Source organism: Lactuca serriola, chromosome 5 (genome assembly GCF_051521515.1).
Source record: "Lactuca serriola cultivar US96UC23 chromosome 5, Lser_US96UC23_V15, whole genome shotgun sequence".
NCBI lineage: Eukaryota > Viridiplantae > Streptophyta > Magnoliopsida > Asterales > Asteraceae > Lactuca > Lactuca serriola.
The window spans coordinates 305218645-305245604 of record NC_136412.1 but is presented as its reverse complement, the minus strand read 5'-3'; the positions used below and the strand labels follow the sequence as shown (position 1 = coordinate 305245604).

The following is a 26960-nucleotide window of genomic DNA, read 5'->3' as shown; positions in this document are numbered from 1 at the left end:
ATGATTTTGAGATTTCTGATTTTTGGAAGTAAAATGACAAAAACATAAGAAAATCTTTTTGATATTTTTGATTTATAAATGAAAAAATACAAGAAAAGAAAGAAAAATGTACCAGACATGCGAATTGTAAAGTGTTGTCATAATGAATTAAAGTATCGACTTTGTGATAGGAATGAGGTAGCGAAGCGTGTGGTGAATCGTTCAAAGGAATGTCGAATGTGAAGCCTGTTGAAGCGTTGACTATGAACAGTAACCTCTGAATGGATCATTGAGAATATCAGCAAGTTGATCAATAATTTTCACAAAATGAACTTCAATGTTGCCTTCCTTAACATGATATTTGATAAAGTAGTAACGAAGTGCAATGTGTTTAGTCTTCGAATGTTGCACTGGATTATGGCAGATACGAATGGAACTTTGTGAATCACAATACAACAAAATTTTCTTCATGTTGATTGCATAATCACATAGTTGACATTGAATCCATATGATTTGAGAAGTGCAAGTTGTAGTAGCAACATACTCTTGCTTCTGCTGTGGAAATCGAAACACAAGTTTGCCTTTTCGATTGCCAGCTAACAAGCTTCACATCCAAAAGTTGACATCCACCATTTGTGCTTTTTTGATCAAGTTGACAACCTCCCAAGTCTGCATCTGAAAATGCTTCTATAAAAAATCAAGTTTTCTAAGGATACCACAATACTAATGAAACTGTGCCTTTGAGATAACGAAAAATTTTCTTAACAGCGGTGAGATGTGGTTCCCTAGGATTCGATTGGTACCTAGCACGATTACAAATGGCAAACATTATATCATGTCGACTAGCTGTTAGATATAATAATGTACCAATTATTTTTCGATATAATGTGAGATCAACAGGTGGTTTGTCTGGCGAAGGACCAAGTCTTGTGCCAACTGCCATCGGTACGCACAACTTTGAACTATTCGTCATACCAAAATTTTCAAGAAGAGTTCAAGAGTATTTCTCTTGATTGATAAAATTCCATCTCTACTTTGATGAATGTTTAAACCCAGATACTTATTTATTTTGCCCATCATGCTCATCTCAAACTAGCTTTTCATCATGTTCTCAAATTCATTCGACATAGTAGGATCGGTAGAGCCAAAAATAATATCATCAACATAAATTTGAACAAGCATGAGATTATACCCAACTTTCTTTCGAAAGAGAGTGGGATCAACTGATCCTTGTTTAAATTTCGACAATTTTAAGAAATTAGTAAGAGTGGCATACCAGGCTCGAGGAGCTTGTTTAAGTCCATAAACAACCTTATCTAAAACATAACAATGATGAGTTTATTGTTAATTGATAAAACCTGGGGGTTGCTTGACATACACCGTTTCTTCGAGTACTCTATTAATAAAGGCACACTTTACATCCATTTGATATACATCGAAATCCTTTTGTGCTGCATAGGCTAAAAAGAATTGAACAGCCTCGAGTCTTGCGATAGGGTCAAAGGTTTCTTCATAATCAATACCTTCTTGTTCCGAATATCCTTTTACTACAAGCCAAGCCTTATTTCGAACAATGTTCCCTTATTTATCATTTTTATTTTTGAAAATCCATTTTAAACCAATTACTGATACATCTGTAGGTTTTGGAACAAGTCTCCATACTTTATTTCATTCAAATTCAGCCAATTCAGATTGCATTGATACAATCCAATAAGGATCATCCATAGCAATCTTCACTGATTTGGGTTTAATTTTAGAAATAAACACATTGAGCATACATAATTATTTAGTAACATTAAGTACCTAATTCTTCGCACGTAGCTAAGCCCTCGTCAAAACTCCAGCTTGAGATCACCAAGAATTTGTTCGTGTGGATGACTTCATGTCCATCTATCCATCGGTGGATATGCAAGATCAAAATCTAATGGTGCATCTTCGAATTTATCTGTTTCAGATCCTTCGCCTATAATGGACATATTATCAGGTATGTCATAGAAAACATCACTATGAATATGCGAATTGTTTGGTAACAATTCATTTTGCTCCCCCTCATCAATTGGATTAACAATAGGATGATCAGCCTCAACATCATCATTCAATTAACCTTGCTCCTCCTCGAAAGTGTGATCCCCCTCAACACTACTAGTTGAACTCAAACGCTCCCCCTCCACTTGAGCATTGGGTATCATTGGTAAACTTTCATTTTTCATTGGAGAAGTGGTTGAAGAATTCATATCAACAACATCTTGAGTGATAGTTGAATCATCACTATGCTTCAATGATTCAGGTCGTTGATTACCATCAGCATGAACTTCTGCATCAATAGCCCTGTCAGGAACATCAAAAATGAAATCATAATCAAAATCTAAAGAATTCAAACTTTAAGTGTCATCATTCGATTCATTCATAATTGGCTTTTGTTCAAAACACTTTTCAACTCTCTTAACATAATGATCATCAAAAGTAAGATTAAAAGTTTCTTCGATTTTCCTAGTTCGTTTTTTTAACACCCTGTATGCAACAAAATTATGAGAATATCCCAGGAATATTCATTCGCCAACTTTTGATTAAAACTTTAAAAGGTTATCCTTAAGATTCATAATGAAGCATCTGCAACCAAAAATATGGAAAATTTTAACATTTGGTTTCTTGTTATTAATGATTTCATAAGGGGTTATATTAAAAAGATAATGAATTAAATATTGATTATGAGTAAAACAAACTGTCGAAACGGCTTCAGCCCAAAGATATTATGGAAGATTCGCATATGTAAGCATAGTTATTGCTACTTCACAAAGAGACATGTTCCTTCTTTCAACGACACCATTTTGTTGAGGTGTGTAAGGAGAAGAAAAGTTATGCGGAATTCCTTTGTCAGTTAAGAACGAATCAATAACCTTGTCTTTGAACTCTAAGCCATTGTCACTCTTGATCTTACGAACCTTTTTCTTTAAATTCACTTTTATGTGCTTGATAAAATCAATCATTGCTTGAGTTGTTTCTGATTTTAACCGAAGAAAATATACCCAAGTACACCTTGAAAAATCATCAACAATAACCAAGATGTACCTCTTTTTGTTGAGAGGTTCAACAATCTTCGAAACAATGACAATTAGATGACCTTGTCTATGTTGCATCCCTTGTTTGAAAGTTGCACATAAAGTATCATTATCAAATTTTAATACAGGAAAAACCATGAACAAGATCATTGATGACCAGTTTATTTAAATTCTTGAAATTCAGATGACAAAGTCTTCGATGCCATAGCTAGCTGATATCTGATGATGCTTTTGAAATCTAGCAAATGGAGGGAACTACTATAATAATTTTGATGTCAAGAGTAAACATATCACCTTTTCTTTTGGATTTGAGAAAAATTTCTTTTGTGTCTATGTTCGAAATCACACTTCCTTCTTCATTAAAATCCACCTGATTGCCAGTGCCCACAACAAGTTGCAAAACACTTATCAAGTTGTGTTGAAGACCTTCGACATATGCTACTCTGTTAATAGTAAACTTGTCATTCATTACTTTGCCATATCCTTTGACTTTACATTTGTTATTATTTCCAAACTTCACCACTCCAACATTTTCCAGACTTCGAAAATCTCTAAGGTTTTCATCATTTTTAATCATGTGACGAGAGCAACCACTACTAATGTATCATTTTTGATCATATTGCTCATCACATAATACTTGCAATCAGTGAAAGAATTTAGGTCCCCAAGGTTGTTTGGGTCCTTGGTTATTAGAGCAAAATGCATGATGAATCGAAGATCCTAAAACCTAATTACGAACTTTTGATTTTAAACTATCAATTAAGTCCACTTTGTTAGAGGAGGGTATTGCAATAAAAGCATTTGTTAGTTTAGAATCAACACTGACTTTCCCTTTAACCTTCTCAGTTCGTTTCACATAAAATTTTGTTTTTGGAATCGCTTTCCACAGTCAGTTAGATGGATTCGAATCTTTGGATGATGAACTTCCATTAGAAGACCCATTCAAATAACTGTCATAAGCAACCTTGATTTGTTCTTGTGAAAACTTCCCATTTTTATAAACTTTGCCTTTCCTTTCCACCCAATGATTGATGTTTTTGACATTGGTTGTTCCTCTTGAAAATGAAACATTACTTGACTTCTTCGAAGATGGACTGGGAAATTGAGGTTGGGTTGGTTTAAATGTCACATTTCTCTTTGCGTTGACATTTAACTTTTCAAATTGTTGTTTTGGAAAACCAGATTTGACTTGTGATTGAAAACAATTTTGAAAATGTTTTTGATAACCAACGTTTGATTGATGAAAAACTTGTGAACCATTCGAAAATCTTCGTTGATTAGAAAATTGAGAATTTTTCCTTTGTTCATTTGGTTGAAAACCATTTCTTTAAAAAATATTCTTTGAAAATTGTTTGTTTTGAAAATAATGAACAAAATTCTTTGACTGTTAATGTTTTACAAAATTCTCTTTGAGATATGAAGAATGAATATGAATTTGATATCTCTGAACTTAAACACTTTATTCAACAAGAATCGTGTAAAGAATTGAAAATGGATGTCCACTACAAGTACAACTTGCAACATAATAGTATAAAATGAAGTGGTAATTTTTCAAAGAGTATGAAAATACATATCGATTGTATTGGTATATTAAGTATATGTAATCTGGATACTTGCTCCTAAAGCAGGTCTTTAGTAAACCACAATATTGCGAAAGTATCGACATCAACCGATCTACCGAAAATAAAAATTTCCGCGGTCGTATTGAAAAATATGAAAAATAACACTAGAACATATCCATAATCCCAAAACTTTGGAATGGAATTTTTATGAAAATTGTAATAACTCTTGTTGAAGTAAAGTGTAACGCTCGTAGATCCGGGCTAGTCAAATTAGAGATAATAGGAGTCGAAAATGACTTTAGACAAAGATTATTTAGAATAAATAATCTTAACTAAGTTGTAGAATATGTCTTAAGGGTTCCGTACATATAAAGAACGCCGAAATCCGAGTTATAACGAAGAAGTTATGGCCCGTCGAAGTTTTACAGCAAAACCGGCACGGCACCGGGAAGCGTAAAAAGTGAATTTACGATAGAAGACTTTTTAGCCTTAGTAGTCTAAACCAAAGTCGTAGAGTATGTTAAAACGAGAAAATCCATAAAAAGAACGCCCAAATCTGACTTCGTATGAGGAAGTTATGATTTTTCAAAGAGCCCGAAACTCGAATTTTAGTTCGAGCGGTTTTTGGCTTACGTGACCTAAATGAGAGTTGAATATCTCATTAATAGGAACTCAATGGTAAAAATAGATACGAAAACGGAGTCCGTATGAAGGAGTTACGAATTCTTCGCGGTCATTTAGTAGTCTAATCTCCTCGTACTATTAAATTTAAGTTCAGTCGAGAATTAGCCAACGGAGTCTAAATGAAAGTTGTAGATCTTGTTTTTAACTACGCGTGAAAAAAAAAGAACGTCGAAAACAAAGCTCGTATGCGAAAGTTATGGTGTTTAGAAGTCGGCAGGGTGCTGCTATAAAAGGGGTGACGTGGCTGAATATGGGCCAAGGCTTTCTCCCCAAGAAAAGCCATCAGGTGATGACACGTGGCACCGACTCGGCGAGTCTGTGAACCGACTCGGTGAGTCCGTCAGAATTTCACCCTATAAATAGAGGTGCCGGTTTCCTCATTTCCTCACCCCTCAACCCTCTTCTTTCTCTCTCTATACTCTCTCTCTAAGCTCCTTAACCCCCCTAAAAGCCTATGTAAACCCCCTAGCACCCAAAGGAAGCCCCAAGGCTCCCGGAGTCCCGAGAAAAAGGGTCTTTCGGCTCGGAAACGCTGCTCCAGCGAAGCCCGGTTTTGCGAAAAACCCATTGTAAGTGAGCTACGCCTATGCTATTTTTAATATAGCTTCTAATTAATTATAGTAACATTATTAGGACCTTAAAATAATTATTTGGGTTAGTATTATGAGTTATATAGTGTTGTTTAACGCTTATATAATAATAATAACAGCTAGACTATTAAATTAGTCTCGGTAAATACTGAACTAAACCCTAGTGGTAATGATACTAGGTTTTGTCGAGGGAAATTGTTTTAAGAGTAACGAAGTGCTGTCCACGTACCGAGTCACCACCGTATAAGGTGAGTGCATAGTCCCTTTCATGAACATGATTTTAATACAAGTATTGATTGAAGTAGTAATTATATGTTTATGTGCGAGATAATTGATGGTGCCTGAAATACGTGTTAAAGAACATACCTGATTATATATGATTATTTAGGATAAAGAGTAGACCTAAATTAATTATGAGGAAGATTGGGTAGTATGTTCTTACGAGTACAAGTGAGTTATACTTAGAGAATATAACTTTAGTATATGTCATTTATCCGGGAGCATGGATTAGACACAATCATTGTCCTTAGTCCGAGAGTATGGATTGGACATAGTCAACTGTCATTAATTCGGGGGTATGGATTAAGACATAGTCAGTTGTCCTTAGTCCGAGAGTATGGATTAATACATAGTCATTCGTCCTTAGTCCGAGAGTATGGATTAGGCATAGTCATTTATCATTAATCCGACAGCATGGATTAGTCATTCGTCCCTAGTCCGAGAGTATGGATTAGGCATAACCATTCGTCATTAATCTGAGAGTATGTATTAGGTAAAGCCGTTCATTTCTCATCCGGGAGTATGGATTAGGTAAAACCGTTAAACTTAGGTTTGAGAGTATGGATAGTCTCGTTGTGAGGATCGACGGGGTGGGATAAGAGTTGCTTATACATATATGGTGAAATTGTATATTTTATGAGTTCTAAATTATATATATGATATAACATTGTGGGATTGAAATCAGGGGCAGACGCAAGAATTAGTAGTAGGGGTTGCACAAATTTTTTTCCGGTCAAACAAAATATAAAACATCTAATACAATTTTTTTTCTGGTTAAACATAATATAACTACGATCTATTAGAATTTAAATTTGTCCTCTTCGTGCAAACATCTTTTGAAACCGCTCCATTACTTTTTCATTCTCAACTTTCGCAAGTGCTTCGGTCTCGACATTACAAAGCAATGCATCGTTCAAAAATTCATCGCCCAATTTTGTTACGCAAATCGGTCTTCAAGAGATTCATCTTTGAAAACATATTTCTACACTTGCGGTCGCTACGGGTAATGTCAAAGCCAACTTTAAAAGCTTATAAACCAAAGGATAAGACCGATGCTTCCCCGTACTAACCATCAAACGAGAAAGGTCAGAAATTCCTTTCAAACTAGTGAAGCGCTCATCTTTGATGCAAGAGTGATAAAATATCTCAAGTTGTCCTTCAAGGTCTATCATATCTGAATCATCAAAGTCATACTTGTATAACTTACCCAACTTCAATAACTTTGATTTGTCAGGTTGTGCAAATGAATCACAAGGGCTCAAAGCACCCATGTATTCTAGTAATTGGGTGCTTGTCTCACTAAATCGATCCTGATATTCTGTAAGTTCCATATCTACCACCGTGTTGAAGATTTCAACCTCAAAATGAAACTTATTAGTCTTTGTAGTCCTACAGTTTCTCGTACCGATATACAACTCTTCCGTATCTAAAGTATCAATTTCGTGTGTTTGACAAAAAGAGGATACTTTTGGCAAAATGCTAGCAAACCCTATGTTTCTAAAAGATTGCAATGCCTCCATTGTCCCTCTAACCATCGAAGCCGCTTCTAAAATGTGTAGATCTTTTCTTTGAAGTTGCTTTGACAATGTACCCGTGAGGTGTAAAATGTCAAACATCATATGTAAGTAAAACACGAACTCATATGATTTAAAATATGCTAAGATTCCAGATGCTTGTTGACGGTTTGCCAATGACCCTCCCTCCTCTTTCACAAAATCTAAAACTACAAGAACATCCGAAAATAACTTCATCAAACTTGTGAGTGTGTTGAAATGTTAACCCCATCTTGTTTCTCCCGCTCGAACAAGTGTAGTCTCTTGATTTAACCCTCTTCCTGTTGCAAGTTCACCACTACACAAGCCTTTTTGCACCCTTTCTCTTGCTTGCTCTCGTAGTAAGTCTTTTCTTTTACACTAGGCACAAACAACATTAACCACCAACGAAATTTGCTAAAAAAAGTCACTAACACCATCATGCTTCTTTGCTACAGCCACAACTACTAATTGAAGTTGGTGTGCAAAGCAATGTACATAAAAAGTCGTGTCATTCTCTTGTAATATGAAAGCTTTCAAACCATTGAATTCCCCTCGCATATTGCTAGCCCCATCGTAACCTTGTCCTCTTATCTATTAAAATTTAAAACAATTAATATATATATATATATATATATATATATCTAATTAAATTGAAATAACAAAAAAGTAAATAATAAATTACCTGACTAAAACTCAACTTATTACTTGTAAGGGCTTCATTTATGGCGTTTTTTAGTGTCAAAGAAGATGTATCCTTCACGTGCACTAGTCCTATGAATCTTTCTTTCACAAAGCCAAGACCATCCACATAACGCAAAACAATAGCCATTTGTTTCTTTTTTGAAACATCGCTAGATTCATCAACTAGTAAAGCAAAAACATCTTGACCAATATATTCACGAATACTCAAAAGTACTTCTTGTGCAAAACATTGCACAAGTTCTTTTTGAATTTTAGGGGAAATTAGTTGATTGTTTTTAAGAGCATTTTCTAAAGTATTGTTGAAAATATCTTCACTAGTCTCTCAAATGGCTTTTAAAAATTGAATGTAAAGCCCTCTACTTTCCGAGTTAACCGACTCGTTATGACCACGAAACGGTAAACCGGTTTTCAATAAAAGTCTAACACCAATAATAGAAACACGTAATCGAGCTTTATATTTATGGTCCTCTGCTTCGATTTGCCTCCTCAAGACTACATTAATAGCTTGTTTTTCCCTCATTGAAAACTCACACTTTTCTTTTGCTTTGTTGTGAAAATTATCAACACCACCCGCATGAGGACGAGTCCGACAGTAGGCCTAACGATCGAACATCGGAGTATGAAGTATCGGACATAATTTTGGATGTGGAGGTACAGAAGTCGAGTAGAAGAACTGTTGTAATCGTGTTTTTTTACTCGTATCAATAATAGATAATTACACACTAAATTAATTAGGATTGAGCTATCTTTTTTTACAAGCAATTAGCCTAATTGCTAATTTATTCAATTAAGTTTTATTTTAGGCTTTGGACAATTGGATTATTAGACAATAATTGATTAAAATATTGGACATTTGGGCTCGTTATTATTATTTTTTTCATTTGGTAATTCACAATAAAGTGACAATATTTTTTTTATGTAGTTGCACCATTTGATTTACATAGTGGCACAATAGGTAAAAACTTTAAAAAAAAAAAAAAAACAAAATTTTTTTTACAACGTGCGCAGAAGCTAGGTGTTGCCGGTGCCACATCGGGCACCTAGCTAGGTCCGCCCTTGATTGAAATCCCTATGTACTCACCAGGTTTCCCAACCTGACCTACTCAGTTTATTTGTATCACAGGTGTCGGTACGAAGCTACTTTACATTGAGAGATTTAAAAGAGATGTAGATCACTAGTGTAAATAAATGTAAGTTCTGATTACGCTTATGTTTCTGTATTGACGATGACATCCCAAATATTTTAAAATGAATAAAAATACTTTTCTTCCGAAATGCTTTGATAACGTATTTATCATGTTTTACTGGGAACAAATTCCGCAACATTTTTATTAAAAGAGGTACTCTGATTTTTATAAAGCATAAACAAAATCGGTCTTTTCTGGCCGTGAAAATGGGGATGTCACATAAAGTGCTTATTATTTTATTGATACTTGATTTTGTACATATCTTGAAAGTAGTCTATACATTCAGTATATTAAACTAGAAAGTAGTGTAAACACTACTTGCGACGGTTGCTACGACGGTTACTGGGTTCTGCCTCATCCTGCGTCTTCCAGCGCCTTTCTTGGGCAGCTTGATGCTCCCTCAATTCTCTTATTTCTGATTCAGTGGCATTAAGATGCCTTTGAAGGGCTTCAGTATGGTGCTGGGTATCATCTTGCATTTCGTCAAGACGAAGGATATCCGCAGTGTTAGCCTGCGCAACTGCATTCACTTCTAGGATTCGATTGATTGACATCCTTGATTGATCGAATTGCCAGGCTATTCGGTTCACTATAACTGGAAGAGTTCTGTCGGCTGTTCCTCCTTCTGAGACGTTATAGAAACCCTGTGCCATTCCGTAGGGAGGGCGTTAGCCGTCTTGTCGACTCCACTAGTTTATGTATTGGCCCCACTCGGGTATGGGTTCTGCTTCCTCTTGCCTCAGGGGACGTAAACCCGGGTTGCAGACTTGTGGCTCTGTATCCGTACCACTTGATTCGCTGTCATCAAATGGTTCTTCATATGAGTCTTCTTTTGGATCCTCCTCCGGATCCTCCACTACCCATCCTTCATTGCCATAATTTGGAAAATAAGGGTCCCTTGGTAGATGATGTCCTGCCATTATGTCTGTACGAGAATAAGGTTATGATAAATGTCTGAAAAACTAAAGCATATCGATGTTTAAAATATCCTTATAGTATTTTATGTTATGTTCTAGAGTTTCTTCTGTAGTTGGTAAGTTTTAGAAATGTCACAACACTACTATCACTCCCAAACACAAGTTGGTCATATCTGAAATCAATATAGTTGCTCAGACTATATTAATTCTAGATATGATTACATAACTGCCTGGGTTTGACTGTAATGTTCAACATCCAAATACTTTTAAGTTCTTATGACAATGTACTTGTAGGTATTAGTGTTAGTATACTTCTTGTAAAAATACTTAGAATTCTTAAAAAGTATACTTGTAGTTAGAGCTCTTAGCCCCAATGTATTTATAGTTTGTATATCTTTTATGGATTGATATACTGAGTTTAATATAAACAATGATCTGATACCAATCTGTCACACCCCCAAACCAAACGGCGAAAACGTCTGGGGGTGGAGGAATTCATTTGTAGTATCACAACACATGCATCATAGTAATCAAAGTACAAAAAACCATTGTATTTAAAAGTATAAGTATTTACATGTGTTCAATCATTGTATATTGAAACCAAAATAGTGATACAAAAGAAGAAGATATGACCCCTAATGGCTCCATTTTCTCAAAAAGCTCGGGGTGTACTTGTTATTATTTCCCTGATAATACAAGTAATTTGAAAAGAGAGTATCAACAATAAGTTGAGTGAGTACATAAGTCTTTATGTTTGAAAGGGTGTCTTTGTATCTTGATTACGAAAATTGTTCCAGGAAATCCCATATTTTATGTTGTATGTGAAAAGTAGTTTTATTCCCATAAAACCGTTCTATTTTGTAAACCAATGTTCTGTATTTGTAAAACTTGTAACTGAAAGTGTGCCTGGCTTCACCAGCTGTTATTGAAAACTGTAGTATACCATTGTACTTGGTATTTTGTAAACCGGTACTTTGAAGATGTACTTACGTTTAGTTGTTTATACACTAACGTGTTGTTAATATCTTTTTAATGAGTTATTAAAACCATACTAAGACATGAACTCCTGAAACAAACGCCTTGTGGGCATTTAAACTGTTGATAACAATTGTCACTCATTGGCGTGTATGCCTGACTATAGCTAGCAGCCTGAGTGCGGGATTGTCAATCCCGATATAGATCTACACACAACTTGTTTCGATCCCCGGGCTAGAGATTCTGGTTATAATGTCAGGGCTTTACCTTGGTTTTCTAAAATGAATTAAACAACATGAATTGAATGTCTCATAAAAAGCATATAAACGTTACATGTATATTAGTTATGAAAACCCAATCATTCTGAAATAAATGATTGACTGTATGTTCTTGAATTAGTATTCCGAACATGTATTTGACAAGTGTAAACCCTTGTTTTGTTCTGAATCAAAACCCTTGTTTCATGTAAAACAGTGTATTCTAGTATACTTGAATTATGAATTATTGTTCTATGTATCATAAATTATACCTATTATAATTTATATGTACTTTATGAATTGGTAAATAACTATTTTTTGCATGTAATCATTTGCTCAACATGTTACAAAGGATAATTAAACTGATGAAATAACTTTTATATTTATATAAATATATAATTTTATATATAAGTAAAATTTAAACAACCTTCGGACAAATAACCGGTACTATAAGTCCACATCCAAACAAGGAAAAAGACCTAGAATGAGTAATTAGTCCTAAGCATTGTAAATCTTATTTATATTAATATATACATACAAATATGAATATTTGGGAAAAATATAAGTTTATAAAAGAGTTCAATATTTGGAGTATTTTTGATGCTTTAAAATCGTTTTATCGTGATTTGAAATCATTTATTTATAACACAAAGTTTTGTGTTATACTTGTATTTCCCCCCTTAAAACAGTAGAAATTATGAAAATACGAGAGTATGAACTCACTTAATAGATGGTGAATCGGACAGAGTTTCGTTTCACGAAAAGGAGTTTATTTGTCGAGAAACCGGCTCAAATCGGGCAGAGTTTCGACAGGAGAGAGGTTACTTCTCGGGGCTTCGAGGCTTGCTTCGGGCTCGAGTCTTGATATCGGGGCTTTAGGGGTTGTATATGAGCTTATGGAAGTGAAAAATGTGAAAGAGAATAAAATTTGGCGTCAAAAAGTGTAAAAACAGCCGGACCCTCGCATGCCTTATATAGGCCGAAGCCTCGAATCCAAAGCTTATGTGAGGCTATGCGAGGCTGACAGATTGCGAAGGGAAGCAGCTTCGGTTCGGAGGTGGGAGGCTCAGATTGGACCAAACCTCGGTCCAATGGGAAGAGGCCACGTGCGAAGGGGTGTCCGAGGGGCGTGTAAGGATGATGTTCGGTGTGTCTCATGCGAGGCTGTCCAGTTCTTACTGGACCTCGGACTTGATCGAATTAAAAGACGACATGCGAGGCTGCGGTCTAATCAGAAGACGACACGTGGAGGCTCGCATGCGAGGGTGACGTGGCGAGTACTGTTCATGCGAAATTTCCCGGTTTTTCCTATTTTTCTTTATTTTTGTGCCAAAAACTTGTAAAATTCATAACGTTTGCATATGAACTCCGTTTTTGACGTTCTTTATATGCACGCGTAGGTAAAATTATACTCTACGACTTTTTTTTAGACTTTGTCGGCAAATTTTGATTTATTTTAAATATTTTTATTTTTAACAGAACGGGATAGGAAAATCCGTTAAAAATTCAAAACTTTTTCATCCGACGTCCGTTTTTGTCTTTCTTTTTGTCGTTGTACTACTAATGACGAGACCTTCAATTCTCGTTTAGGTTGTGTCGGCTAAAAACCATTCGATCTTTATTTCGAGTTTTTAGTTGTACACTACTATACTGAAACTTAGAAAAATCGTAACTTCCTCATACGAAATTAGATTTTGGCGTTCTTTTTATGAAAGTTCTCGGTTTAACATAAACTAAAACTTTCATTTAGATTGTTAAGGTTAAAAAGCCTTTTATTAAAAATTCAGGTTTTACACTGAACAATGTTTTGCCGGTTTTGTCGCAGATTTTTGATTTGTCATAACTTCTTCGTTATAACTCGGATTTTAGTGTTCTTTATATTTTTGGAAACCTTGTTACAATCTCTATCACTTGGTTCAACCCAATTAAGATTATTTAATAATTTATTTTTGAGGGTCAATTATGTAAATATACACAGTATGCCAAAATTTCTCTTTATTAATTTAAAAAGAAGTACAAATTGACCTACACTATTACATAGGTTTGAAATAACGGTTTGGTACAAAGTTAGACAAGGCATTGTATGGGTTACATCAAGCTCCTCGAGCGTGGTATGGAACTGTCACAAAGCACTTGCTCAAGCATGGATATTCTCTTGGAACTATCGATCAAACCTTGTTCATCAAGCATGTGGGTAATGATCATATTATAGTTCAGATCTATGTTGACGACATTATATTCAGGTCTACAAGTCTGCGGCTATGCAAAGATTTCGAAGGTGTGATGAAAAAGAGGTTCGAGATGAGTGCGTTAGTAGAAATGACCATGTTTCTGGGGCTTCAGATCCACCAAAGATCAACCGGAATCCTGCTCCATCAAGAAAAGTATGTGGATGATATGCTTGAGAAGTTCGGGTTTCAAGACGCAAAACATGCTCTGACGCCAATGGCCAAGAGACCCTTGTTAACTCCAGATACTGATGGCAAATCCGTAGATCAAACTCACTACAGATCGATGATCGGTTCATTGATGTATCTAACTGCAAGTAGGCCAGACATTATGTTTGCGGTTTGTCAATGCGCACGCTATCAGGCTAATCCTAAACTTTCACATCTTATTGTTGTCAACGGAATCTTTCGATACCTCAAAGGCAGCCCAAAAATGGGTCTTTGGTATCTAAAAAATTCTGAATTTGATTTATATGCTTTTGCTGACAGTAATTATGGAGGATGTGAGTTTGACAGGAAATCTACACCATGTGGGTGTTAATTCCTCGGTGACCGGTTGGTGTCATGGCAGTGCAAGAAACAGCACACCGTCTCAACCTCAACAGCAGAAGCAGAATATGTTACTGCTTCTGCTTGTTGTTCTCAAGTTATCCGGATCCAATATCAGATGTTGGATTATGGTTTGAATTATCTAGAAACCCCTAGATTTTGTGATAATGATGTTGCAATTCAGATTGCTAAAAATCCAGTCCAACATTCAAAAACCAAGCACATTGACATCAAAATTCATTTCATCAGAGATTGTTATGAGCGTTCGCTCATTCGGCTGGAACAGGTTCCCACTACTAATAATGTGGCGGATCTGTTCACAAAGCCATTTAACAAAGCTCGATTCGATGTGCTTGTAAGCTTTTTGAAAATGATAGGCTTTGAGGACTAATTTTTTTTACTATAGTTTAAATTTGTGCATGTTATTTTCATTCTCTCCCATGCACAAATTTAAGGGGTGAAATAAACAAAAACCAAACAAAAATTTAAAATCTCAAAATCCAAAAACATTAGAAAATCAAAAAATAAAAAAAAATATGTTGCTGATAGTTTCTGTTTGTAGGTAATGTGTTGGGAAGTGATATGATCATGTGATAACAAGCAATCTGAATCTGTGTAAGGTACCAAAGTTGAATTGTCTAAGCTCTGTGTTTGATGCGCTGGTAGGCACGAAAGTTTTTAAAATGGACTTGACTATGATCAGATGAACGTTAGGAATCTAGAGACCTGACAAATCTTGACCTAGATAGTTCCATTTAGCCTGACAATACGATGCTTGGGTAGGTTGAGCAGAGAGATATACATGGGAATCTGCGGATACATTGAATGATCTGTATCTAGAACTGTGGATTAACTTTTCCTCGATGTGCGGACTTCGTCCTTAATTCCGGTATTGACGGGGCAACAGGGGAATTTCGATAAATAAGGGTTGTAGAAAATTATTTTCTTTCTTTCTATCTGTTAGTCATATGTTGCTTCCACTGCTGATTGGAAGAGATCCGGCCTGGAATGTAACATATGCAATTATGTCTCTCTGCATCTTCTTCTATGCTATTCTTCCTACCTGTTAGCCATATGTTGTCTCCTTTGCGTGATTAACAATCCGACCTGGTAGACAGCATATGTAACCTTCTACTTCTCAATCCCTCTAAACTCTAGTTAGTCATATGTTTCACTCTCTACGTGACTGGAAGAGATCCGACCAGAGTTTACAACATATGCATTCTAAATCTGACTTCTTCCTTAATAATTGTCTACTCATCTGAATTAAGGAGTATTCTGGAAGACCTTGGTTATTAGGGTATATCAGGAAGCGGGAAACACTTTCTAATACAATTAAAATTGAACATTTTATAGGTTGTCTGTAGATCTCGCTGCTGAATTTAGGTGGACAACAATATCCTTGGTTGTCGTCAGCTGAATGGTCTTTTAGGAATATTATCTAAGTTCACAGGATCTAATGTCTTGTCACTTACAGTATGTCCTAAATTTGTCACAACCTTTCGTGTTTAAGTGGACCATAATACTGGCGATCGACCAGATATAGACATGAAGGTAAAGGTACTGATAAACGGATAAAGGTTGTCTAACAACTTTGATCCCAATATAAAAATTTAAAAATTAAAACTAAAAAAAAATCATTTTAGTTTAGTTTTTCAAATTAGTTTTCTTTTTGTTTTTATTTTTTAATTTTTAATTTTTAATTTTTAATTTTTAATTTTATTTAATTTTATTTTTTTTCCTCAAAATACATTATTTTTAAAAGCCTTAAAATTTTTATTGGGCTTTATTTTTATGCAATGTGGATTGTAGCCCATGGATCTTTTCTTGGGTATGGATCGAGTATATAAGGAGGAGTGTACAACCAATATCCTTTCCACTTCTCATTTCTTGTTTACAACCCTATCATTCTTCTTCTTCTTCTTCTTCTTCTTCTTCTTCTCCTTCTCTCTCTCTCTCTCTAAAATACTTTTGTGATTTTTCGTGAAATTGATCGTTTGAATCTGAAGGTATGCTAATTTTGATTCTCAATAGGCTATTCGCACATCAAATCGACTTGTATTAAGGATTTATTCGACGAAATTTGAACTGTTGGAGTTTACGGCCAGACCGTTTACGGCCAGAAGCTAACGGTCAGGTGTTTACGGCCATGGCCGTTTAGGATCATTGACTGTTTATGGTTAATGTGTTGTTTACAGTCATTGACTGCGGTCATTGACTGTTTATGGCCATTGACCTCTTGACTGTAAACTCAGTTTTGGTCAACAAAATTTGATTTTTCATCATATGTTCATTTAAGAGTCTAATTAAACTGTTTCAAGAGTAAAACATAAATTTTAAGTGTTTAAATAAATTGTTTTCTCACTTGGCTTGGTTTGTGCAGGTTGAAATGTCAGATCTAAAATTCGCTGACAGTCACAACTTGGCAATTCTTTTGGCTGACCCTCCTGTTGCTCATGGAGAGTTCAAGTCAATGATACATGGATTAAGGGAATGTTTCCTGACCACTACTCTTGCTGTGAATCTAGCAATTTATCAAGAAATAATCAAAGAATTCTGGAGGTCAGCTGACGTAAAGAAAGGAGAAGATGGATCTGTATCTGTTGAAGCTACTATAAAGGGTTACAAAATCATCATAACAGAACAATTTATCAGGGACGTTCTGAAAATCGACGATCAATCTACTTTCCTTACTGAGATTGAAACCGATAAAGTTCAGGAACTTCTCAACAAGATGGGCTATGAAGGCGAATTTCCTACGAAAATGAAGAAGTTGGTACCACCTTACTGGAGGTTCTTAGCTCATGTCTTTGTGAGCTACACATTAGGAAGAAAATCTGGGGCGGATGAAATTTCTTTAAGGAACACAGTTACCATCATTTCACTTGCTGCGGGACTGGGTTTCAACTTCTCCAAGTTCATCCTTGACGAGCTGTTTGTAAACTTCAAAGGAAAAACAAGGAAAAAGTTCTTGATGTATCCAAGGTTCATTCAAGTTTTCATCAACGAACAATTTAATGCCATGGTTAAAGAAGGAGAAACTCTGGACATGAAGTCTCTTGGGACAAACATTGTCGGACTAATCAAGCAAAACCGAAAGGGAAAAGTTACATTTCAAGGAAAGTATCCCTTAGTGAAGTTTGGTATGTTTTCCGATTCAAGCGAGGCATCTGAGTCTCATGAGTCTTTAGACCGCGTATCTTCTGAAGACGATGTCGTTCCCGAAGAAGATGTTATTCCTGTATCAGCTCACGAAGATAATGTAGTTACACCTGTTGCTATAGTGGCTGAAGAGCATAACTTGCAATCTGTGCATGTTGAGAGTGAATACAATGAGGGAACGATGGAGGATGAAACTGAAAATGAAGGAGATGATGATGATTCGTTTAATGATATTGATCTTTCAGGTTTTGACAACGATGACATTTCTTTGAATTTTGGAGGCAATGATAACTTCTTGTCCAATGAAGAACTTGGCTCGTTTTTTGACAGTATCCGTGGTGTTGCTGATCCAGCAATGGAGATAAGGGATACAGAAGATGTTCTTGAAACACACCTCCTACTTCCAACCAAATGGTTGACACTACAACACCTATGGAGACAACTTCTGGGATTCCTCACCTTGAGCATGCTATTCGTACTATTGAGCCATCTGTGAGTGAACCGTTGACGACTCAGACCTCCCAGCCTCCGTTGAAAAGGAGAAGACGTGATCCTAGGCAGGGAGTATTCATTCCAGGACAGTCTCAAGGCTATCTGACTCAACCAACAACTACACTTGTTGTTGATTCATATGTACCATCCCACGAAGGACCAAGCACCATTTTTGAAGTTGGTGGTTCATCAGCTCCCCCAGGGTCATCTCCTCCTAGGCCTTTTCATGATGCTTCCTCTGAGAGGCTTGCTATGCATCTGGCCCAACAACAAAGCTCAGTGCCTTCCTCCCGTGCTAAAGGGATTTCTATAGAGGAAATCCACTCAGGAGAGGATGATTCCACCATGCACAAACTTAGAAAGGAGATCGACATGCTAAACCAGAAAAACATTGAGCTTGATATTTGTGTAGCTGATCTTGAAGTCGAAAAAGCCCTGCTTAACATTCGTGTTGCATATCTTGAAGCAGATAAGACTCTGAAATCAAACCAAATCTCTGATCTGCAAAAACACCTGGGAAACATAATTGCATGCTACTTTGACTTGAAGAAGAAACTGGCAGAGGAACTTGGCGACAAGTTCAAATCATCCATTCAAGAATTCGATGCCGACCAGTCATCTCAAGATCCCCTTGTTGACCCGCCCGTTGAAAGATGAACTCCGATCGTTGATCGTTTTGAAAAAGAACCAGTTCACGCACCCAACGTTGTTGCACTAATGCACCAAATTAGCAGCATCCACCAAGAAAAAGCAACTATTGTTCAAGAAGAGCTCATATCAGAATGCTCCTGGAGATCAACCCAAAGTCACCGTCACTGATCATAAAAAGAAAAGATTTGGACATAAGTACGGTGATAGATCAGAAATTGTCTCATGGGGTTTTCATGACAGGGTAAACATGTGGATAGTGAGATGCAAAAGCTCAAACATGGAGTATTACAAATACTTCCATGATTTCAGTTCATGGACAATGGTTGATTTTTCAGAACTATCTAGTGCTCCATTTAAAAATCCATCAGGTGATCCACGGGCAACTCATTTCAAGCTTTTTTGGAGAACCAAGTAAAGAAGGCATTTCCTAACATGAAGGCTGCTGAGTCCATCATTAAAAGATTCCCTAACATACTGGATCCCAAAAAAAGTCAGCCTTTCCATACTATGATGTGGCCATCGACCAACCAAGTTAGGCAGATTCCTGTGTTGCAGAACTTCTGTGATGGATCTCTTGCGAATATGCTTTACTGGGTGTATGATGAAACCACTGCGACTGCTATCATTAAGTTTCAAGATGGGTGCTTTCGCCTGTTCGACAAAAGAGACCTACTTCAATTCGGAAAGTGGGATATTCATCATTTGGAACAACATCATATCAAAATGGCTAAAGAGATCTTCGAGTATGCTGCTAAAGAATACACGACAATGGTTGCAGAGGTCGTCGGAAAAGAAATGTGGTGTGGCACGATGAGGGGGTCCGATGTGCTTATCGTTGAAAAGGACTAAGTCAAAGCTAGCCTCAAACCAAGGGGGAGATTGAAGGGTCTAGTTTATGGTTTGGGCTAGGCTATCTAATGTATAGGTCTTAATGGGACTTTTTGTGATGTAATAGAGTTGTTTGGAAGTGTTTACGGCCAATAGTTTGTTTACGGCCGTAAACATGTGTTCAGTCGATATAGTTTACAGCCATTGTCCAAGTTGTACCTGACGTTTTTCCGATATTAACGTGTGCAAAGCTTGGTTCATTCATCTTCTACTCCATTCTTATCTTATTCGATTGTTAGTTGCTTGATCACTGGTTAAGATCCTTGTTTCCAGGGCCTTACAATTTTTTGCAGGGGCACTGACCTAGCATACTTATTTTTATATGTTGATGACATTATCCTCACAGCCTCCACTCTACAGTTATTGTAGCGTATTATTTCCCTTATGGCCTCTAAGTTTGCAATGAAGGATCTAGGAGAACTATCCTATTTTTTGGGCATTGCTGCTACTAATGATGACATGGGTATCTTCCTTTCTCAACGCAAGTATGCTATGGAACTTTTTGAAAGAGCAAATATGTCAAATTGCAACACTTCTCGAACTCGAGCTGACACTCACTCAAAACTGGATCCCCATGGCTCTCCTGTTTCGGACCCTTCTATGTATCGCAGCCTAGCAAGTGGTTTCTAATATCTAACATTTACCCATCCAGACTTATCATACTCCATGCAACAAATGTGCTTATTCATGCATAACCCTAGAGAACCTCATCTTCATGCCCTAAAGGGCATTCTTCATTATGTTTGTGGCACTCTTGACTATGGTCTTCAACTACACCCTTCCTCAACTACGGGCCTTATAACTTACTCCAATGCAAACTGGGAGGGTGTCTATCGACTCGACGATCCGCTAGTGGTTATTGTGTTTTCCCGGTGACAACCTCTTATTTTGGTCTTCCAAATGTCAACCAACTGTCTCTCGTTCAAGTGCAGAAGCGGAATATAGAGGTGTCGCCAACATTATAGCTGAAACATGTTGGCTTTGCAACCTTCTTCAAGAACTACACTCTCCTCTTGCAAAAGCAACATTGTCTATTGTGACAACATTAGTGTTGTGTACTTATCTTCCAATCCAGTTCAACTTCAACATACCAAACACATAGAAATGGACATTCATTTTGTTCGTGACAAGGTTGCTACCGGTTAGATACGTGTTCTTCATGTTCCATCGTCCCACCAATATGATAATATCTTTACCAAGGCACTCCCTTCATCTCTTTTCACGGATTTTAGATCCAATTTGAGCATCTGCTCTTGTCCTCCCGCTCAAACTGCGGGGGTGTATTAGTGTATATTTTTGTATAGCCCATTTGTATTAGAGCCCATGTTTAGTATAGGCCAATACTTTCAATGTATCTATATATAATTGTTTGCTTAATGAAGATTCATTTAATGGGAAAATCATTGATTAACAGAGTAAAGTTAAGCATGGAGATGATAGTATTCACAAAATTCACACAAATTAAATTTTGACAGATCCATTGATAAAATCATTCTTTTGAGCTAATTTTGAATGGTCACACTTCATCTATAAGACTTTATTATTCTAGAAATGGATTTTGATTTGGATTTACTATTTGGATATTGGAACATTGTAACAACAACTATTAGATAATGTTATGATATATTGGGGTATAGTCATTACATTAATACTTGTTGTGTTCTATATTAACATTTTTAATCCATGAATAATGTTATTATTCTAAGAGTTCATAGTTGGTTATAATTGTGGGATAAATTATGAAATAAGACTAATATCAATTGGATTGGTTGACTCTCACTAGATGAAAGTAGGCAAATGGCTGTAACCAAGTTTCATAGATACTTGTCAGAGAACTGGTATTGAACTGACCCTCATCAAGATCATCTCATGGATCGCTATCGTGAATGATACTTAATTAAAAGGTACTATCTTTCGATCCTTAACACCTGAGATACATAGTGGGACTTAAGTGTAGGGAGTACTATGCTTTGATATGGTCAAATGTTGTTCCTTAACCGGGCAGTTGTAAAATCCATTTTCAGGTCTGGTTTGAACTATGCAAGAGGCTTATGTAGTCAAGATGGTATTTTTTCCTCTTATGTGTTGAGAGTTAGACATCCAATGTGCCTTACCAAAAGTTGAACAACTAATGACATTGATCGCGATCCGTATCTCATGTTCAACATGATGTATGTAGCAAAGGGATAAATGATAAACTTACCTTATAGACCAATTGTAGCTTTGAGCTTTTTGGGAATTAGGCGTTAATAGAATGGCACAAAGTCGTATGTTGTTAGGGGCAGTGAAATGTTGCTAGATGTTCACCACTGTCTTTATCTGTCTAATATAAATCTCGTGCAAGTGGGAGATTGCAAGGTCTAGTATGCTCGAGAATCATATTAAAGTGATATTGTTAATTAACATATGATACTAATAGGTCACACTAACAAAAACATGATACAATTGATTATTCATTAGAAATTGGTTTTAATAAATATTCAATAAAATCTTATAATTAAATTGGAAATCATATATTTCTAGGAAATAATAATTTTCATTAGCAAGTAACATTATATATAATTCATATGGTATGAATTAATAAGTTATGCACAACATTTAGGACTAGACAAATTCTTTTGTATTTTACCAAAAAGTTAAAGTTTATATTTTATAAACTTGTTTTATAAAATATAAAGCTTTTGCCTTCTTCCTTCTATTATTTATAAAATAAGAGTCAAAAAAGGAACAGTATGGTTTTTTGATTATTTAAATAAGAGAATGGCACTTTGAATATTTAAATAAGAGTATGGCTTTTTATTATTTAAATGAGAGAATGATTCTTTCATTATTTAAATAAGAGTATGGTCTTTTGTAGTTTATTAAAAGGTAGGATATTGTTACTACTATAAATACAAGGTTTGAGGCTTGTATTTTTGCTAGTCATTCTTTTGAAGAATGGCTGAAAATATGGCCCTCTCTCTCACTCTCTCTAGTCTTGCTTTTGCATGAAAATAGTACTAGCATGTTTCATGCCCTCTTTAAGTTCATATTGGTTATGAACTTAAAGCCTAAGGGTTTCATAGTTTATGGACTAGCATCTACATCAAGTTGAGTCATTGTTGGTGTCTCAAAGGTTCCAGATTCTTCATCAACTTTCAAGCCTCCCCTTCAAGATTCAAAGTCTACAAAGGTTGTTAAACACTTCTTCCTCTTTGGTGCTTGTTTTCTTTCCAAACATTGCAAGGAGATCCTTGGTGGGTATAAAATGTTATGTTATGTTCAAAATTTTAAGTCTTTCGTTTCCATAGCTTTCTAGTTTATGAAACAATCTTTGAACTACAACTCAACATCTTTAGCAACAATTCTCAAAATAGACGGCATTAAAAATCTAAAAAAAATTGGTGGGTGTTAAAGAGGGTTTATTTAAGAATGCTCTTTGTTTGAATTAGGCAAGTTAAGAGAGTAAAATGGGACCCCAGATTTGCACAGAGATATCGGTGAGGGTCGTGGAAATCAATGGAACACCACACATTAGATTCCGAGCCAATCCAAAACCACGCAAGTTTCTCATGATATGTTACTATTGCAACGGAAAATTATGCATGGTACAAATTATATTGCTTGTTGTTTGTTTGTGTAAGCAACGAGAGAGTTTGTTCGAGAGTCGGCATACATAGCATATGTTGAATATGGTTATGAGTTGTCGGAGGTGTATAGCAGAGATGGTATCGTGATTAGGGTTTGTAGAGATAAGGGAAGAAGAGAATGAAGGGAGATCTTAAAGCGGGGTATTTAAAAATTTTAGAATTTTAAGAGGATTTCATTTCCCCCTTTGGAGAACACGTGTTTTGAGTAAAAAAATTATAAAGCGACATTCACAGAGGACGCACATTTAAAATAAGTGCCCTCTGTTTTTGTAATTTTTTTTATGGGGCAATAACTTTAGGGCACACACAAATGCGTGTCCTCTATCTTTCAAAATTTGGAAGGCTGACATTATTTTTAAGATACACAAAAAATATGTATCGTAAATTAGTGTATTTTGTTCGTGTCACACCTCCAAACCGGAACGGTGGAAACGTTTGGAGGTGGAGGATGTCATGTATAATATCACAATAATTGTATAATAGTAATCAAAGCAACACAACCATTACATTGATAAAATATAGTATTTACATCTGCTCAAAACATAGTTTGTATGACATCAAAAGTATAACAGACGAGACTCTATAAAGCTCCGTCTTCTCAAAATCCTGCGGATGTACCTTTCTACTGATTCTCTGAGAATACAAGTTATTTTGAAAGTGTATCAACATTTAAGTTGGTGAGTTCATAAGTATGTTTAGTGAATGAAAACTTGTCTTTGCTCTATGACAAATGCTAGTATGTTTCTCCAGAAAATCCAATATTTTCTATAGTGAATGTAATGTAGTCATGTATGTTCCTTGTAAATGTATACTGTATTAGTGTACTCAATACTAAAAAACAGTGTATTACATCTGTGTTTGTACGAAAACCTTTGTATGTATACCTGGATACCACCAGTTTTAGTGAAAGTAGTGTGCCTTAGAGTACTGTAGTTTTATTAAATTAAATAAAACCACTAAAGTAGTGTTAATCCCGTAAACATATGTGTTAATTATACTGTTGTAACTTTCATATAACCATGCTTGATATGACCTAGTGACCTCTAAGACATTCTTCAGGCATATGAATGTTATAACATTTGTCACCTCAAGCTTGCCGGCCTAACTGTAGCTAGCAGTTCAGGTGTGGGATTGTCAGTCCCGTATAGATCTATACATAAATCTCATGCTCTCCCTCTAGGAGACTCTGGTTATACTGTATACGGTTTAGTTCAATATCCTGGTGGATACTAGTGAAGTAGTGCCTCACAACACTGTATTAAATAGTTTACGTGTAGTGTATTGTTCTCTTGTATTTGTATATATGTGTATACTCATGAAGGAATGTACTCGTAATGTAAAATAATTATAATTAAAGAATTACTTCGTAGTGTATTCTTGTATCGATGTATTAGAGTACTGTTCCCCAAACTATACATAATATTTTATTCTATGTATCGTACTCAGCAAAATAGTGTAGTGACTCTCAAACTATACCAATTATAGTTTAATTGTAGTACTTCGTAATGTACTGAAAATGTTTGTAATTTGATTGTATGAAAGTAAAATACCCTTATGCTCGATATATTACAAAAGGGTTAAAATTATATAAAATATTTTTAGGAATCATAGCGAATACTTGGCTTGAAACAATTGCAAAGGTTTTTAAGACTATTTAAAATTTATTTGTATAATCACAAAAGTCCTTGTGTTTTACTTGTATCCCCCCCCCCCCCCCCCTAAAAATATTAAAAATGTTAAAATCGTAGGGGTATGAACTCACCTCATATGTGCGTTTAAGTTTGGGATAGCAAAGCGGTAGAGACGATCCCCTGGTTAGCATACGTGCGAAATAACGTTATCCTAAAAATAATTATATTTGACGTCGTATTTAAATTAATAAGATATTAATTTAAATAATAAGCTAAATAATAATTTTATTATATAAAGAAGACTTACAAATTAATTGGAAATTATTTGGACTTGTTGCAAGGTGTTTACGGTTTGCAAAATGGGTTCACGGTTGAACAAAAGAGTTCACGGTTGGATCTTAAGAACTTATGAAGATTTGAAGATATTATGAATGTTCTTGAGAAATTGGTTGAAGATTTGAAGATTTTTTGTAGCGAATTGTCCTCCACGCATCATTTTGGATCCAATTACGATGGTTTCGAAAAATATTGACAGAATTAAAATTTCTCAAATTTTCACATAAGTATTCATTTTCAAAAAAAATTCCTGCTAGATTAACTAATATAAAAAGAATATCCTTTTTGCTCCTATTTTCCCATAAAATGACAACAGGAAGGATATATGAAAGATATATTCTTTCTTTCCATCATTTTGCACGCGTAAAAAATTATTATGATGTTTTCTTTATTTTCATATAAAATCTAATTTATTTTTATTTTTCCTTTTTATGTATCTTAATGGACGGTTCTATATGTTATAACCAGTCGCTATTCCAAAAAAAAAATGTTGTAACCGATAAATGAAGTGTGGGAAAGCAGCTTGCAGCAATTACATATATTAATAACAATTGTCATGTTAACTAAGTGATTTGACATTTTATAGATCATTTTATATGTAATCAAACATTACTAATTTTTTTCACACAAATTTGACGTTCATATTTTAATATCATTCTAGATACAATAAATTAAGAACCGAGTTGAAATAGTAAAATCGTATTCTATATAACAACGCGTTGATCGCACCAAATCCCTTTCTTGTTTGTTTATGTGGAAGAAAAGTTAGTTTAAACCACTCGAAAAGACATATTGTCACAAACCAACAAGGAAAAAAAGATTGAATCAAATAAATTATTATTGCTGACATTCTACAATCCTCTGAATCAAATAATTTTGTAGTCTTTTGCAGCTGAGGTCCCCAAAGTCTCGACATTCAAACGAAGAGCTTTAGCTAATTAATGTCCTATATCGTTTATTTTATGTAGTGTTGAATTAGTTGTTAAATACGCTGAAAAGTTGGAATGCATTACGTAGGCACTCAATCGCATGGCCCAAGTAGTTACGAGAAATAATAATGTCAGATCATGATTAGAGGACTTGACCAAAATCCCCAAGCTTTGGTCTCGGACAGTTACCGGCTATGAACTGGCTTCCTCTTGCGTTGTGTATACAGAGAGGGCACCGAAGCACGCTAAGTGGTGACTTGCAGGGTTATTACATATTATAACTTTCTCGGAGCAATAAGATAGATCAAGGTGGGAGTTAGATTTTAGCAGTTCTTACATGGTCTTCTTACCTAGATGGTCAATTGATTAAAAAACAAAAAAACAAAAACATATTAATCGTTGAAGATTTCTCTACGAAATGGAATAAACTTATTCCCGTTAAAGTTAACGGATGGCTTGGAGAATAAAATTAAATAAAAAGTCCATATTAAATTCAATCTTGACAAACGATGTATTGAATTAGATTATCTTTTGTGCAAGAATCGTGATTCAGCTAAAGAAACTGTGGATCATACATTTTTTTCATGCTCATTTCCGCTGGCATTTGGTGTCAAATTGCCACTTGGTGGAACATCAGGCTTAGGTCTTTCAATAGCCTAATAGAGTTATTGAAAGATCAAAGAAATCCACAATTGTTTTATTTTATCGCGACACATTCATACTTTTCGTTTTACAATAG

The 26960-nt window shown here is 35.4% G+C and overlaps 1 protein-coding gene across 1 annotated transcript; it reads right to left on the bottom strand.

Annotated features, from left to right (window-relative positions):
• Window positions 1-7115: 7115 nt before the first annotated feature.
• On the bottom strand, window positions 7116-10230 carry LOC145050706 (uncharacterized). The gene is made up of 5 exons (XM_078998914.1): window positions 9921-10230; window positions 8371-8630; window positions 8121-8279; window positions 7934-8066; window positions 7116-7876 (listed from the first exon to the last, which is right to left on the bottom strand). Exons 1-5 carry the CDS (start codon window positions 10228-10230, stop codon window positions 7116-7118), a joined length of 1623 nt encoding a protein of 540 aa, XP_078855040.1.
• Window positions 10231-26960: the final 16730 nt, after the last annotated feature.